This window comes from Lissotriton vulgaris, chromosome 4_1 (genome assembly GCF_964263255.1).
Source record: "Lissotriton vulgaris chromosome 4_1, aLisVul1.2, whole genome shotgun sequence".
NCBI lineage: Eukaryota > Metazoa > Chordata > Amphibia > Caudata > Salamandridae > Lissotriton > Lissotriton vulgaris.
Genome location: NC_141691.1, coordinates 2,007,724,790 through 2,007,743,277, shown reverse-complemented (window position 1 = coordinate 2,007,743,277; position 18,488 = coordinate 2,007,724,790). Strand labels below are relative to the sequence as shown.

Sequence of the window (18,488 nt, the reverse complement as noted above, 5' to 3'; positions counted from 1 at the left end):
TGCTACCAGGAGGCTGGTCATCCCCTTGTCTCTGAGAGGTTTCCTTCTCACCTTGGCCCATGAAATTCCTCTTGCAGGTCACTTAGGCCAGAACAAGACTTGGGACAGGCTTGTCCCACACTTTCACTGGCCCCATATGTCTGAGGACACTAAAGAGTTTTGTCGCTCATGTGTCACCTGTCAAGCCAGTGGCAAATCAGGTGGCACAACAAAGGCCCCCCTTATACCACTACCTGTGGTGGGGGTACCCTTTGAAAGAGTGGGGATTGACATTGTTGGACCAATGGACCCCCCAACAGCATCTGGGCACAGATTTATACTGGTGGTAGTGGATCATGCCACCAGGTATCCAGAGGCTATTCCCCTTAGGACCACTACAGCTCCTGATGTGGCCAAGGCCCTACTCTCAGTTTTTACTAGAGTGGGGTTTCCTAAGGAGGTTGTCTCTGACTGAGGTGCAAACGTGATGTCAGGATACTTGACTGCAATGTGGAAGGAGTGTGGTGTCAATTACAAATTCACCACCCCCTATCACCCACAGTGCAATGGGCTTGTTGAGAGATTCAACAAGACCCTAAAGGGATGATAAAAGGGTTACCAGAAAAGCTTAGGCGAAGATGGGACATCCTTTTACCCTGCCTTTTGTTTGCTTACAGAGAGGTCCTACAGAAGGGGGTTGGCTACAGCCCTTTTGAACTTCTATTTGGGCATCCTGTAAGAGGACCCCTGTGTCTTGTGAAGGAAGGATGGGAGAGACCTCTCAAAAAGCCTAAGCAGCACATAGTGGACTATGTACTTGGTCTCCGCTCCAGGATGGCAGAGTACATGGAAAAGGCATCTAAAAACCTTGAGGCCAGCCAAGAACTGCAAAAAGCTTGGCATGACCAAAAGGCTGTCCTTACTGTTTACCAGCCTGGACAGAAGGTGTGGGTGTTGGAGCTAGTGGCCCCAGCAGCTCTCCAAGACAAATGGTCTGGACCCCATACTATCATTGAACAGAAGGGAGAGGTCACCTATCTGGTAGACCTTGGAACTCCCAGGAGCCCTCACAGAGTACTTCATGTGAACAGGCTCAAGGCATTTGTCAACAGGGAAGACATGGGCTTGCTCATGGCTACAGATGAGGGACAGGAGGAAGAGAGTGACCCTCTCCCAGACCTGCTCACTCAGAACCCTGATGACGGGTCAGTAGATGGTGTAGTCTTTTCTGACAGCCTCTCTGAGCATCAACAAGAGGATTGTAAACAAGTTCTTCAATCCTTTAGACAAATGTTCTCTCTGACACCCAGTCGGACAAACTGGTGCACCCATGAGGTGGACACTGGTGACAGTCTGCCTATAAAGAGTAAAATCTACAGGCAACCTGACCACGTCAGGGACTGCATAAAACAAGAAGTACAGAAGATGTTGGAATTGGGAGTCATTGAACCCTCGGAGAGCCCTTGGGCTAGTCCTGTAGTTCTAGTGCCTAAACCTCACACCCAGGATGGTAAGAGAGAGATGAGGTTTTGTGTAGACTACAGGGGTCTCAATGCTGTCCCTAAGACAGATGCCCATCCAATACCAAGAGCAGATGAACTCATAGATAAATTGGCTTCTGCCAAAATCTTGAGTACATTTGACCTGACAGCTGGTTATTGGCAAATCAGGTTAGCTGAGGATGCCAAGGCCAAGACAGCATTTTCTACCCCAGGAGGTCATTACCAGTTTGTGGTGATCCCTTTGGTTTGAAAAATGCACGTGCCACTTTTCAAAGGTTGGTGAACCAAGTTCTCTCTGGGCTGGATGACTTCTGTGCAGCATATCTAGATGATATTGCTGTCTTTAGCTCCACCTGGGAGGATCACCTGATCCACCTGAGGAAAGTTTTGGAGGCCCTGCAAAAGGCAGGCCTCACTATCAAGGCTACCAAGTGCCAGATAGGGCAGAGTCAAGTTGTATACTTGGGCCACCTTGTAGGTGGAGGCCAAGTTCAACCTTTGGAGAGCAAGATACAGGCCATAAAGGACTGGGCTCCTCCAACCACCCAGACACAGGTCAGAGCTTTCTTGGGCCTGACTGGTTACTATAGGAAATTTGTCAGAAATTATGGAACCATTGTGACTCCACTTAATGACCTGACAAGTAAGAAAATGCCAAAGAAAGTTCAGTGGACAGTTAGCTGTCAAAAGGCATTTGATGACCTAAAGCAGGCCATGTGCACTGCACCTATTCTCAAGAGTCCAGACTACTCCAAGCCCTTCATTGTCCAAACAGATGCTTCTGAGTTGGGTGTGGGAGCTGTTCTATCTCAACTGAATATTGATGGTCATGACCAGCCCATTGCTTTTATAAGTAGAAGGCTGACCCCTAGAGAGAAATGTTGGTCAGCTATTGAGAGGGAGGCCTTTGCTGTGGTTTGGGCCCTGAAGAAGCTGAGGCCATACTTGTTTGAACCCACTTCAAGATTCAGACCGACCATAAGCCCCTCTTATGGCTAAATCAAATGAAGGGTGAAAACCCCAAACTTCTTAGGTGGTCCATTTCCCTACAGGGGATGGACTTTACAGTGGAGAACAGACCAGGGGCTGACCATGGCAATGCAGATGGTCTCTCCAGGTACTTCCACTTAGAACAAGAAGACTCACCTGGTCAAGGTTAGTTTATTGTCCCTAAGTTTGGGGGGGGGGGGGGGGTTATGTAGGAGAGTAGGGTCTGCAATCCTATGGTCACCCCCAATTTTTGCTTCACTGGTTTACGACTTTCCCTGGCTGTGGGTCTGCTAATCAGACCCACAGCCTAGCTGTTCTCTCTCTAAATTGACACGGTGCATTTACCAATTGGTACTGGGCCACCTTATCAGTCCCTGTACAGTGTACTATAGGTACCCAGGGCATAGGTGTACCCAGGGCCTACCAGGGGCTGAAGCATGTATTATGCCACCCCTGGCTTGCCATCTAAACAGTCAGAACTGGCTGCACGACAGCTGGGGCAAGGTGGTGTAATCACCCTTTGCTTTAGATATAGTATCTCTATATCTAACACTAAAACGGACACATATATTCCTATCAGTCACTCCTATGGCAGGCTTTGTCAATCCTGAAGGCAGAGTGCTTGGAATTATGTGAGATGGTGCTCTGGCATGAGCTGAGCCCGTTTGCAGCTTGCGGAACCAAGTCCTAATAGCTGTTCCATGATAACGCTATACCATATACTCTTAAGTGCATTATGAACCTCGCGGTCAAATGCTAACTTTGGCATTAGATTATCAAAACATGTCGAGTAAGGTGTCATACAAATTGGAATACTACCCCCTCGCCAATTCAGGCGACGGGGGTAGCATTCCACCCTTCTAGAGGGACACAACATGTATGTAACTGTGAACCCTGGTTAAAGTTAACTCGAGCCTCAGCATCACAAAATGGATGCTGCCACCACAGACACAAGTCTGACCTCCTGCTGCTGGGAGTCCTTCCAGCGAGGGAGGCTTGGACAAAGGGTTTCCTGCCTTGGGAGGTGCTAGCACCACCCCAGACAGGATTTTGTGTATTAGGTAGGACAGGGCTGAAAGGAATGAGACATGCCTGGGGCACACAAGGTGTCCCTGTGCATATGCCGGTCTAAACCAGTTCCTGGGGCACTCCAGCGCCAGAGCTGGCGCAAGACCGGACAAAGGAAAGGGGGTGTAACCACCCCCCTTCCTGGTCCCACCCAGGGGAGGGACCTAGTCGTAGTGCAGCCCCCTTTAGCTGAATAAAGGTAGGAGCTGGTCGCTCCACAGAAGACTGAAGAAAATCTCCCTTGTGGGCAAGGAGTGTCCACCCTGCACCAGCAGGCACCATCAGCGTACAGCCGCTTCACTTTGTCGTCTTCCTGTAAGGATCCAGACTTCAGAGCCCCACGAGACCCGGACTCCCAGACCTCTCCGACCTCTACCCACATCTGCAGCACAGCTGAGACCCGTGGGTGCGACGAGACACGTGGGACCGGCCATCTTGAAAGAAGCAGCACTTCGCTCCAGCACGACTTCCGAGGCCTCCTCGTCCAAGTGCTTTGGGGACTGAGAAGCCCCGACCCCGAGCAGCTCCTGCACCAAAGATCAGCCCTCTAGCATCCACAATATCTGCATGGGGCCCTTCTGCCTGTTTGCTGCTCGACGCGTTGTCTGGTCACTTGCCGGCTGGCTAGTGACATCCTAGACGATGAACTCCGACAACTTTGCTGCTGGTCTGGTTGCTCCAGACTGGCCCTGGCTCCCTTCCAAAAGAGGAGCACCCCGGACCCTCCTGGTCCACTCCAGACGCCGTTTCCACTCACCGCGTGGGTTGCCTTTGCCAAGGCCTGTTGAACCCGAATCCGGAGACGACACCGCCGACAGCGAGAGCCTGCGTGGGACAGCTCGTGCCTCCATCTTGGTCGTCGAAGACACTACCTGGTCCACGTGGCTGCAGAGACAAGCGTCCACCTTCACCTGATCGCGACGACGACATCTGGTTCCACTCCAGTCACTTGCTAGTGACTGTGAACATTGTCCCCTCTGCTTTCAGGTCCTCCTCTTCACTGATCCACCCTTGGATCACACCGGACATCTTCCTCCTGACCGCCTGCAGCATCTTTTCCTCCAGGCTCCATAGACTTCAACGCCGGAACCCGACACGACTTGGCACCTAAGCACCCGCAGCCTGTGGGTGAGGTAACTCGAGCATCACGGTGCTCAAGGGTAGCTTGACTCTCCTAGTGTCCAGATCCAGCCCTCTAGCATCCACAATATCTGCATGGGGCCCTTCTGCCTGTTTGCTGCTCGACGCGTTGTCTGGTCACTTGCCGGCTGGCTAGTGACATCCTAGACGATGAACTCCGACAACTTTGCTGCTGGTCTGGTTGCTCCAGACTGGCCCTGGCTCCCTTCCAAAAGAGGAGCACCCCGGACCCTCCTGGTCCACTCCAGACGCCGTTTCCACTCACCGCGTGGGTTGCCTTTGCCAAGGCCTGTTGAACCCGAATCCGGAGACGACACCGCCGACAGCGAGAGCCTGCGTGGGACAGCTCGTGCCTCCATCTTGGTCGTCGAAGACACTACCTGGTCCACGTGGCTGCAGAGACAAGCGTCCACCTTCACCTGATCGCGACGACGACATCTGGTTCCACTCCAGTCACTTGCTAGTGACTGTGAACATTGTCCCCTCTGCTTTCAGGTCCTCCTCTTCACTGATCCACCCTTGGATCACACCGGACATCTTCCTCCTGACCGCCTGCAGCATCTTTTCCTCCAGGCTCCATAGACTTCAACGCCGGAACCCGACACGACTTGGCACCTAAGCACCCGCAGCCTGTGGGTGAGGTAACTCGAGCATCACGGTGCTCAAGGGTAGCTTGACTCTCCTAGTGTCCAGATCCACAGTCGTTTTTAGGTCTCGCCTAGACGTAAGCAAAGCGAAGCTTTGCTGTCTAGGGAGACAACTAATGTTGTCGCTTTCCGGGGAATGTGGACTGCAGACTGTGACGAGCCTGTCCTCCTGGAGATTGCAGCTCGTGAGCGCGCACGTCGCGTCGCCCTGCCTGATATTCGCATTCACACAAAGGCTTCCGCACGCATGCGCACATACACACACTGCATACACACACGCACCCCCCCTTTAACAGACACACGCGCAGACAGACACACGCACGCACAGACACACTACAACCGACACACGCGCACACCCCACCTCCACTCACCCCTCCTCCTCCGCAACACATTCACCTGTTCTGGCGGTGCTCGGCGTGCCTCTCGGGCGGCGGTTGCGCTTTGCGGGGCACTCTCACCACATGAGAGCCCCGCCTTCTTCATGCGCCCGGCCGCTCTTCACCCGGTCCCCCATCTCGGGACCGGGACTCGATCAGGAGCCCTCGGGGCTCCTCGGACAGTGGCTTCTCTCTCGCGCCGCGATGGGGGCGGGACTTCCGGTTGGGGCCGCGCTGCGATTGGCCGGCTGCCCAACCGCTACCGGGTCGTCGCAGGCAGCGCGGCGGCCCGGCGGGAGTAGACCTGAGTGATTTAATTGTGAGGAATTTCTCTTCATTGCGGATCACCAGGGCCACATAAAACACGAGGTTGACGCAGAGTTCAGGGTCCCGGGTGCGCGGTTGCTGCGTCCTCGCAGCCATGAATCCAGTCATGGTTTACCCCGGGGTCGCTTTACCTGCAACCACATCTCGGCCTTACCGGTTAGTCATTGGAACGTCTCGTCCGTTGTGACTTCATATCTATCATCAACGCACGGCCTACTCTTAAATCTCTCTTACTTTAATTAAGACGATCGTAGATAAAATATTTTCACAGTTCGCGCCAGGTAGGCCACGAAGGTTTAGCAGCCCCTTCGTCACTCCTCCTGCTGGGGAAAAGCACGTCCGTCTCTACCCGGACTGTCCCTTCAGGGCCGCAGACGTCACGCTGTTTTATTGGTTTCATAAAGCATACTTCACCCTCGACGCTCTTGTTTCATTCCGTTCTGCAATGTACCGCTCGGAGAAAATATTGCACGAGCCACAGGGGAAACTGTTGCTTGTTATGTGTTGAGTTGGGAACAAAAATAGCTTTTATCTAAAGTTGCTATTGCACGAGTCATAAGTAATCGAGTTAAAGCGGGTCGGTGTGTTCAGAACTGCAGCTCACGTTCAGTGGGGTTGAAGACACTGGGAAATGGCCGCCTTACTGGGCCGAGTACGCATCAGGGCCGGAAGGGAACCCAAAGTCCTGGCAAAATCTGTCCGACCATTCCCCCAGACAAGCCCCCCCTACCAAAAAAATGTACAATGATAACAATGTGAAACTGTGGGGTTTTTTTTAACGCGGCTCCTGCATATGTTACATTCAAAATCAACTCTCATAACGGCCCATTGAGCCAGTTACGGATATTTAGGTAATAACGGCGGATTCTGGGACTTGTTCTGGTTAGCAGTCTGTGTGTTTTTCTCTAGTGGACTCAACATTTGTGCGAGCGCGCTAGATGTATGCGAGCACACTAGATGTACGCCCATTTTAAAGATGAGTCATCAGAGCTGAGCTTTGTTGTTGAGGTAGGTAAACATGGAGATACATTCCTCACAGTTTAGCACTCTCTTCTCTTGTACCTGGACACAAATAACGGGGAAATGACTTGCCAGTTTTTGACTGCACATGTGAATCTGGACTTGGGCACAGTTGCTTCAAGACTAGTGTCTAGGTGTCTCTGTTGCATATTATATTGTGCTTGTGTCTTTCATTTTCCACCTGTGGGGATGGGGAGGGAAGCTGTTAATGTTTTGGGGTGGGGATACTAAAAGTGGTAGAAGATATCTAACTTTATTGAAGTACTGCATACAGCAACCACTCTTCAGATTAAATGTTCAGTACAAATGTTTTTAAAACAAGCATTTGCAATGCAATAGGTCTCGCATTTACTCGAGTTTGCGCGATTGGCATTGTAAATTGCAATGCCTTTTTTATGTTTTGGTTTTTAAAACATAAATAAAAGGCATTGTAATTTTTTTACTTTAATCAGTGTGGCGCCATCTTAACGGAAACCCGCGCTATGCAATGCAATAGGTGTTGCTTTTGGTATTGTAAATAACAATGCCTTTAAATTTTTTTTTAAAGACATTGCCATTTACAATGTCAATAGCTCAAAATAATGTCATTGCGAGACCTATTGCATTGTAAATGCTTGTTGTCCTATCTAGTCAGGGACGTCCGTACTCACCTTTTCTTAAAACTGTACTGTCCATAGACGTTTCTACGCATCTCGCGTGTGAGTTCACACTCTGCACACGCGTTCCGCGGGCCTCCTAGTACTTACCTCAAGTTAGTATAGCGTGGTCCCAGCGATCCTACAACCTCTGGACAGCTCCATTCCTTTGATTGACTTTCACATTCCACTTACTTAGTTTATGGTTTGTCGTGCCCCTAGGGCACCATTGTAAATCGTGCAACTTAAACATCTGTTTATTTTCATAACAACCTGTGTGGTGTCCTTTCACTTGGTATTCAAGGGGTTATATGTGGTAAAACAGCTGGCTTCACATGCCATTCAGAGTTTAGCCTAAAGACTGCTTTTGTCCACGCTACTAGGATAGCTGGTCTATAAGGTTGACTTACAACCAATCACCTTCCCTGGACGGGAAACAAGCTTCCGAGGACCGGTTTCTGGCATTCCAGCAGTCTTCAGCCCGGCTGCTTGAATCCAGTGGTGTGGAGAGCATGGGACTCACGTCTGAGCATACCCATCCCACTCGGAGTGACAAATGCAAAACAAATGGAAACAAGCTTCCGAGGACCGGTTTCTGGCATTCCAGCCGTCTTAGCAGTTCGGGCTGGACTGTTCCCATGAGGCACAGGGTCAGACTGATTTGAATATGGCCATGTCTGAACTGGGTTGGTGTGGAGTGCAAAAAAACGATGGATTTAGGCCCAGATCTCTGTACCGGGGTGAATGTATGACATTGTTCTGCATTCTGTCCATCAACTGTGGTTTTTGCAGATCTCAGTTACCTGCCCAGGCTCAGGTGCTGTTCGCCAGCCGCACAAAACGAACCTGACAAGCAGACGCCTTTATAAAGTCCATGCAACACACAAGACCTCAAAACAATTGTTTTATTAGAAAAATATGATTTCAAAATATAAAATGACAGCACATGTTGAAAGATCCATTCTGTGAGGTAGAGCAAGGCCTCAAGTAGAAGTATGACACAGGGAGGACTACGGTCCAGTCTCAATAATGAAGTCATATTGATGTGCTGAATGGCATTAACCGGAGTTCGGCTAACAAAGAGGCGTCCGAAAGTTGTTGACCTTTGGAGGGTGGTGTCTGGGAGTTGGCCCCTTTGCTAAATTCACCATATAAAATAGAGAAAAGTGGTAAAATAAAATAACAAATATAAACATAATACACTTTATAAATACCACAGGTAGAAAGGTCAGAAATTAAAAGATAAACATGTAAAAACAACAGGCACTGGTCATACTCTATGCAGGCCTCTGAGACGTGAAAAATAAACCTGCTATATTATTTAATATCGACTCACCATGGGGAGCACAACAAGACACTACAGGAATGACTGATTCCGGAGTTCGGAATGAGTGATGTCATTAAGAGAAGAGAGACATCGACTGTTATTTATATGGACTTACAATAAACATTAGAAAATTTAATGTAGGCCTGTGCTCATATCCCCCTTTTTATGGCTCGTGGAGCAGTGATTTCCAGAAATCCATTGATGTGTCACCTAAGTGCAAAGTTGGTACTTTGAATTCATAATGGTGTGCCCTGCAACTTCCACTATGTTATTTTGGGTTCACTCGCCTTGAAGAACTAGTTCCGTATCTGCTATGCAACTCTTGCGTTGTATAATCCATTTCACTTCTCTAGTCCCACCTGCTTTAGAAACGTGCTTACTAAATAAACTATTATTATTTACAAACACCCTTATCTCCAGCCTCCGCCACTGACATCTTTTGGGCAATTACTTCAAGGATGCGTATGACTTAAAAGCAATCTGCAACAGATGAAGATAACGTTAGTTCAGTTCTTCGAAAGATGTGTATGACATTAGTGCAGCTTTTCGGATAAGTATGATGTTAGTGCTGTTCTTCAACAGATGCTTATGACGTTTGAAGTTTGTACAGTTCTTCGACACATGCATATGTGGCTGGTGCAGCTCTTCAATGGATGTACATGGCGTTAGAGAAGATCTCCAGCAGATGCGTATGATGTTCGGGCTGTTCCTCAATGGATGCATACAAGTTGGGGCAGTTCTTCCACCGACGCTTATGACATTGGTGAAGTTCTTCAATGGATATTTAGCACCCTTGATCTCTCCAGCCTCTGCCATTTATAGCATATGGGCAGTTCTTTGATGGATGTGTATGACATTAGGGTAGTTTGCCGATGGATCCCAACATCATACTGTAGTTCTTCCATATGTATGATAGTACTGTTCTTCAACCAATGCGTATTACGTTAGTGCAGTTGGTCAATCGATGTGTATAATATTTGAACAGTTCTTCAACAGATGCGCATGAGGGTATTGCAGCTCTTCAACGGATGTGCATGCTGCTAGGAAAGATCTTCAAAGGATGCGTATAATGTTAGAGCAGTTCTTCAATGATTGCGTATTATGTTAGTGCAGTTTGTCAATAGATGTGCACAATGTTTGGGCATTTCTTCGACAGGTGTGTATTATATTAGTTCAGCTCTTCAATGGATGTGCATGGCGTTAGAGAAGATCTTCAGCAGATACGTATGATGTTAGAGCAGTTCTTCAATGGATACGTTCGAAGTTTGTCGATGGCTGCGTATGATGTTAGGACACTCCCTCGAAAAATGTACCCTTTCTAGCAGACACAGCTACCTGCAAAGTAGCAGCTCACTTCCAGCGAATAATCTCCTCAGTTGCCAGACGTATGAGCTCGTTAAAATCAAAATGGATATACTTTCGCCAATATCTGCGGTCCCGCCCATACACCTGAGGAGGATAGCAGGGACTTCCTGTTAAACGAAAGAGAGGCTGAGTTAATAAAAAAATATAATGGATACTGCAAAACAAGACAACTCAAGAACATCTTTTCTGACAGCAAAGAAACTGAAGTACAGCAACAAGGAGATGGTGCAGTGAGTAATGCAAGCTAATATCTATTAAGGCTTACAAAACCAAGATGGAAAAAATCAACATTTTATTTAAAATACCCATGAGTACATTTATCTCCTCAATATGCATGTTACAATATCAATAGGATACGCCTTCTGTTCACTTTACATCTACATGGTGGAAGCCGGTTAATATCAGCTGATCCATTGAGGGAAGCGATTGAAGCCTTTGTAGTGTGTTTTGTCTTCTTAAAGGGGCGGTTCAGTCTCAATTGAAGCAGAGGTCATCAAACAAAGCAACATTCTAGAATGCCGATTGTTGGTGGTAGTTAGTGATGTAGGACTTCTCTTCACTGGATGGCCCTTTAAGTCTCCGGGTTGTTTCCCAATTGTGCTGATGTTTTCAGCAGTAGAGGACATGACCACCAAACCCAACTGAGCTAATACACTCCTAAAAAAACAGCAGTGTCCTCCAGCAGCTCTCCGCTCCACAACAAATTAACCTTGAGACCCAGGACTTCTCACCCTCAGCCTTGAAATGAAAATGTGCCATCAACTGCACAGATGAACAGATCACGCATCCCGGAAAACCTTAATACCTAAAGGTGTATCATTGAGGTCATACTGCCTCCTTCCATTCATCCAGATCGGACTATTTCCACCTCTTGTATTCTCAAAAACTGACCTTTGATACCACTGCATACTTTGAACTCCCTCCTTGTCCTATTACCTCTTTCCAACCTTACTGTTAGTGACTTCAACACATATCTTTCCTCTTAAAAAACTTGACTACTTTGCCCCTATCTAGCCACGGAACTGAAGTATATTCTCAAATCAACCAAGCCATTGTGTGCTCCATCCGACTCGCTTACACCCTCCTATGAGGAAATCACTAGCCCTCTCATCCTGCCTTCTGTCCTATCTCTCCACCTTCTACAACCAATCCGATCTTGCTGGTTTCTTTTACACATAATGTTTAAATCTGCAAGTCCACTCCCTCTCCTGTAACAAGCTGCTGGATATCCCACCTCCCCATCCACATAACGCCCGGTGCCCCACTATCTGCTTTCTATACAGCTCTCGAACAGCTAATACGCAATTGACTCACCTGTACGCCTTTTGTTCTCCGGCATACCTAACCTGCTACAATTTGGTTTTCACCATCTTTAGTCCATTGACACAGCCCTCCCGATTAATTGAAACTCAATAACTTTGGTTCCTACTGATCAATTTACCTCAATGCTTATCAATCATGATCTTTCTGCAGTTTTCGAGCCGGTCAACAGTACAGTCCTTCACTCCTTGGGCATATCAGGTAAGATTCTACGATATTTTTTTCTTACTTCTGCAACCGCTCATTTTCAGTCTCCTGACGTTCTTCCCTCTCACCGCTGATACCTTACTGATGGGTGAACCTCAAGGTTCAGCCCTGCACTCTCCATTCCATATTTACACTACTATCCTTGGGGACGTCATTTCATTCTAAGGTTTGTCTTGCTTCTATGACACAGATTATTTACACATTTTCATTTCCTTTCCCTTGTTGTCACACATTCACCAACACCTGACTGCGTCCGGATCTAGAGACAGTGGACGGTCTTCGGCTCTCTAAAGCTCAACTTCTGCAAAACTCTTTCACCCTTCCCTCCCCAGATCCAATGTGTCCCTCCCCTTCTACCAAAACTGTAGGAGTAAAATTGGTAGAGGCATGAGACTCTCCTCCATCATCTCTCCTTCTCCGAGAAACAATCCCTGATGAATACTCCAGTGCTAAGGAAGCTTGATTATTGAAATAGGTTCCTTAGAGATGTTCCCAATATAGCGATGTGACAAAGTACTAAATACTGTCAGAGGAATTACGTACAAGCTTCCCTGATGCTCACCTAGGCAAAAGAGCCTACTACATATTACTTTCCCTCACATTCATAGCTACTCAAGGCCTTTCCCGGCTTACCAATTTACCATAATTTCATGGTGCACCCTCCCATGACCATTTTTCTCTGCCACCCTTTGTCGGCTACATGTACCCAGACTCCCAAGAATCCCTCATGGTTAGATCTTCCGAAGGGGGGTTTTGAGGCATGGAGAGGCCACCTTTGAAATTCCAACAGAGGTGGGGGAACCTCTTGTTCTGTTTGCTACTTGGCCCTCACTTTAATCTTGCTATACTGGGTCTAGTTGAGGACCTCAGAGGTAAATTCAGAGCGAGTTCTGGGAGACATCTGATAAAATTATCTTGGGGGAAAAAAAAAACAGGAAAACCAAATATCATAATCGGCCCTTTCAACAGTGGATGGCTTGCAGACGAGTATGTGTGTTGCATCAATGCAGGCTTGCAATGACGTGGCGCTGCAAGCGGAATATGGGGGGGGGAACTCTGTTTTCAGGAAGTTTAGTTTCAGATACAGTGTCATCCAGGACTGAAAGGTCCACTAGGGTCTTCACAAGTTAATGTATGTGCTCCAGGGAAGAAACGTTCAGATATAGCTATATGTTATCGTTGTATAAATGGAAGTGGATGTCGGATTGTCTCAGAAGGAGCTAAGGGGTTCATATCGAGAAGTTAACGAGTGTGAGAATTATGCAGGACTACATGCTAAAGAGGCGAGGTGCTGAAAAGAGCACTCAATAGTCTTACTTGCTAATAAATATTGCAAAGATAACATTCAACCTATCTCAGAGCTGTGCCCCAGGTCTCCTCTTCTCTTTTAAGGTTTTTAGAAGAGTGGCATAGTTGATTGTAGCACACTCTGCTGACAGGTCCAAAGAAATAAGAAAACACAATTTGCCTCTGTCCAAGATGTGCACCTTTGCCATCTCTGTGCTGCAGTCAGGCCTGAAGTCCGAATGAGAATCATTAAGCAAGTTGTATTTTTCCAATGAAGATTCAATTTTCATTAGTTTTTGCCACGAGGGGTAGATTAAATGCAGGACAAACATTTTGTTAAAGTCTTCAGGATACCCATCAGGTTCTTTTGAGAAGGAGGTAACCTCTCCAAATATCAGGCAGGAAAGGACTACTCTTTTATTCAGAGAAATTTTGCATGCATAAGTCAATAGAGTGGGATCAGCAACTTTAAGTTTTTGACATAATTTGCTGCATAGGGTCAGCATAACGAGAATGTTCTAAGGCCAGAGAGTGTGTACAACAAGTCAATTTGAATGAACTCTTAGCAAGTTCTCCACTCCCCTGATATTTTACTCATTAAGGCCTTTTGTCGTATGTTGGTTGTTGCAGAGACGAGAGAAAAGCTCAATCTTTTTTTTATTTTGTTGTCAAAGAATCGCTAGAATCTCCAACAGTTTTCTTTAGTTTTAGAAATATCAAGAGTGACAGAAGGCTTGGTGGACTGCATGAACAGGTCAAAAAGATTCCTCGGGCATTTGTTGCTGAATTGATCTTTAGTTTGAAGAAGGTACTTTGGCCTCAAATAGATGTTTTTTGTATTGCTTGATTAGAAATTAGAAATTCTGTTTATGGGGGTCTTAAGATCATATATGTTCATTGCTTTACAAGTTTTCCGCTCTTCAAATATAGCTTTTAAAACCATTGTGTAGTTATATAGTTGTGCTGATACTGCTCATCTGCTTGCTGTGTGCTTTGGATATGAAAAGTTGGCGGCATACGTCTTATTTTGGGTAGGATGGAGTGGGACAAGATTTCAAAAACTCCTGGCACCTAGTGGCTGCAGTCATCTCTAAGGTTTTCCATGCCAAACTGCGAGGCATGTCAATGCTAGTTTCGGCTGTGGGATAAATCTGATGCTGTAGTGATGAGAGGGGGGACTGCATGCCACCCAAACCAATCTGAACCTCAAGTGATAAGTAACCAAGGCTGTCGGCTAATAGAAGACAACACTTACCGATGCCATGGAATATCCGAGCGACGGCGCGGCCTGAAAACTTCTCCTCACTGCGGATGGACAGAAACTGCCGGACATCAGCACTGATTAGGTTCTCCCAGTCCCGCAGCTGTGAAGACAGGCAGAGAGGCATTAGAGTGACACAATAAAATACATTCATACTCAAGAAAAAGTGTATTCGGTGTTTATGCCCTAGTCAAGAGGGTTCAATAAAGCATCAGTCACACGATACAAGTAGCGTGTATTATACTTTTGTCAAAAACAGCAAACTTTGTGTTAACTCACTCAGCCTGCAGATCCCCAGCCATGCTAATTTCTTGTGCACAGTTCTTGTGTATTACATTTAGTGTGAGTTACATTTGCTTCAAACAAAGGCTGAATGTTATCCTGAAGTGCTGTGTGTCGCATATAAATACATCCATTAAGGAGACGCCACCCAGCCTGACAAAAAATACTGCAATGATGGCCAAGAAGTAGAGTGCAAATTATTCTCTCTAAGACATCAGTACTATCCCGTATGAATATATCAGAAGCAGATTTGTCTGCAGATACATTTAGGACTCTCTCCTACTGTAGTTTGCTTTAATTACAATGGACACACACAGCTCCCTCACGCAAAGAGTGAGCCCGCATCTGCTTGAGTGTACCATGTAAACAGAGGCCTATGATATGAGGCAATCCAAAAATGGAGCAATGCTTATATTATAAAAAGGAAAAAAGAAAGGAAAGAAAAATAATAGGTGCACAGGCTCATGTTTTTTCTTAAGGCCTTCCACTGCCAAATGCCGGAGATACCAACTACAAGGGTGCCCAGTATTGGTTCTACATCCACCACAGCCTTCTTTTTCTTTATTACACTCTTGCAGACTCTTTTTAATCCCTGCTTTATTCCTTTGTCACTATTTTTCAGCCTCGCCTACCTTTTCCTCCTCCTTTCTCTCTGTTGATCTAAGTCACAGTCTGAAGATGAAAAGGAAGACCTGGCCCTCAAAAGTGATTACTCCTGCCCACTGCTTGCAACCACCAGCACAAATGGAACACTACAATAGTGGTCTTAAAAATATTTATCACCAACTAAAGACGTCTTTACGATGCAGCTGCCTTTACCGTAAGATCACAGTATAGTTCTCCTGATGTGCCATCTGCTGCTGAAGTTATTTCCAGAAGTGAATACAGATCATTATTTGGCAATGCAAGGAAATTCCAGAAGCACTCTTGAACCCTCATATGCTTTATGAAATGTGTTGCTCCCTAAATTCCCAACAGATCTGAATATTGTCAATTGTGCCCATTTCCTTTGAAATTCTCTCTGTGCTTAATTATACTTCCACCCCTATCTCTGACATTTGCCATGCTGGACTGGTTTATGGGCAGCATTGCAGAAGTTCAGTCGCTGAAATCCCTACCTCAACTCCTCAGCATTGGCAGCAGTGCTTGTGATGTCAGAGGTTTGCTGCAACCAACCAAACACCATTTCCAATCTCATGATCATCTATCTGAAAACATTTCCTAGACTTTTCCAATCCGCTTCTCATTTCTTTAGAGCGTTCTCCAAGTATTAATAGCTAGCCAAGTATTTGTCGAGTATTTACAGCTAAACCAATGCCCAAGCAGAAAGGTAATAAACCACAGTAGGCTGGAAGGGGGTGTTGGGACAATGGAGGATTTAAACTGGTCACAAACCTTTGAAACGCACTCACTTAAAATTAAATAGAAAAATCTCAGTGTGTTGAAGAAAAAAAAAAAAAGATACTAAACGTGCTTCAAATGCTTCCATAAATCAATCTTTTAGGGATCTTGCATTGCCGGCTTGAAAACGAAGGGACCTATTATGATCCCGGGCGGATCGGCGGTGGCGATTTGTCCGCCAAATGTCCCTGTGACACCCCGCGCCATATTAGTATGGCAAGGGGCACCGCGACAAACGGTCCGTCTGCCCCTTTTCCGCCAGTCGGATTGCCAGCCGGGCGGAAAAGGTAGATAATATGGTGGTGGTGCCTTGCACGCACCGCCATCCATATTATCATGTGCCATTGAAAAGGCCTTTCCATGGCGGAGATGCCATGGAAAGGCCGGCGGAAAATGCAGGGGGGGCAAGAGGGTTGGGGGGTTCCACTTGGGAGGTACCTATGGTCCCCCCTTCATTGGCATACAAAAGGTGGCAATGCACAACATGCATATTTTACATTGCGGCGGGTGCTGCTTACAGCACCGCCCGCCACAATGTAAAATATGCGGGATGCGACCGCCAGGGTGGCGGTCGAATCCTAATGGGCCTGGTGAGACCGCTGCACCTCTGGCGGTCAGTCCCGACAAAATCCGCCCACCATTGTGATGGGGCCCTAAGTAACTGATTACCTTCCACTTTGTATCTCCCATGCATTAAGATGGTTGCATCGTTCTGCTATAATATACAGAATCATATTTTTAAAATGCCAACTTAGCCTGTGGAAGAGGAAGTACCTGTATTAAGTTCTACGATTTCATTCGCAAGTCCAGATCATTGTTAAATGGGCCCACCAAATAACAGCTTCATATTTTTCTGAACGCCATCATATTGGGGTCTAGAAGCGGACTGTTTCATATCACTGTGACAAGGCTGTACCTATTTGTTCTTGATTGGTCTTATTTTAAACTTAGACTTTGGGGTCTTTGAAATAGAACAGACTATTTCAATTGCTTATTGCCTCTAAATGGAAGGCTGGGATATGCTTGATAAGTGTGTACACCTCTTGCTACCGGACCAAAAACCAGAGGACTAGAAAGCTTGCCAATGGTCCAAGCCAAAGTCCCTCAAGTTGAGAGAGTGGACAGAGGATCTTAACTCAAAGAGGGTGAAATATTTAATGTCCACTGTGATCCTCCTCAACTCTTTGGTAAAAGATCAACCGACTAAGATGAGTCGCCTCTCTGGTCCAACAAATAGGTCTCAGACATGCTATGAAACATCTTGTAAAAAATAATATAATAAAGATGGCATGAAGGCAATCTCTTTGTGAGCTCAATAATCTTTCAAGAAAAATACCAACCCAAATAGATGTAAGCCTCGAGACCAGCCAAAGCAGCATCACTGTCAATGCCCCACTCGAAGTCAAGATGCTACGTATGAGCATCAGTAGGCTTTGGCATAGAAACACCAACGGGAATGTTAATGTTTTGTAATGTTGCGGAGGAAAACAAGAAGTTGCGCTCCAAAGAGGATATCAACCAGATTTTCACATGATGTAGGAGGACATCTACGGATTCATTCTCTGTGTGGCTGAAGAGTACATTAAATAGATTCCAAAATAAAAAGAACAATTGTGAGTCATAGTTGAATCTTTGCCTGGATTTGTAGCTGTGGCCAGGGCTTTCCTAGAAAATATCCAGGAAGCTACCCAAGGATATCATAGTACTTCTGCATGCTGTAAGCATATGGTATAATACATTCTTTTGAAGTAAAGTTATAAATAAAGTAGCAAATTCCAATCGTATCACATTAGCATTCACAAGGAAGGAAGCTAAGACCTTCAGTGACGTCGTTGTAAGGCAGTAAATAGAACCATTTTATGTCAAACCAAGAAAAGGAGTGCCAATTCTAAAGAGATAAAAATTATGACAGTATACCTCTGCACTATTGGTAGGAATTTGGAAACACCGAATCAAACAAGGTTAAGAGGATAACAGTCAAAATCATGAAGGGTTTAGTCCGAATCGTTTAAACAAAAGCACAATTTGCAGACCCCCATTACTTTATTTATTCATTTATTTATTTGTTAGAAAAGTTTTATATAGCGCTGGCTTGACCCGAAGGTATCAGAGCGCTTTACATGAGATAGGACCTTGCACCAAACATTTTCACATAGTTACATCAGTTACTTATTAACGTATACGCACGTCTTATGAGGAGTGGAAAGGTAGAGGGGAGAAGGCGAACCGGGGTAAGGAATTCAAATAGTAAACACAACGGGGAGGCGAGGAAAACAATCTCCGATGTCCGGCTGGGTAGGTGCTGGCCAAGGGGTGAACCAGAGCCAAACTCCTCTTTAGCTGCAAGGGACAG

The 18,488-nt window shown here is 46.3% G+C and overlaps 1 protein-coding gene across 1 annotated transcript in view; it reads right to left on the bottom strand.

The window, feature by feature from the left end:
* Nucleotides 1-8,576: 8,576 nt before the first annotated feature.
* Nucleotides 8,577-18,488, bottom strand: part of RECQL4 (RecQ like helicase 4) — a 249,361-nt gene continuing 239,449 nt past the window's right edge. The window contains exons 25-26 of the mRNA XM_086966354.1: nt 14,447-14,555; nt 8,577-10,484 (exon numbers count right to left, since the gene is read on the bottom strand). Coding sequence (XP_086822480.1) covers nt 10,363-10,484; nt 14,447-14,555 — 231 coding nt within the window. The 3' untranslated portion in view covers nt 8,577-10,362. The remainder of the gene's footprint in view (nt 10,485-14,446; nt 14,556-18,488) is intronic.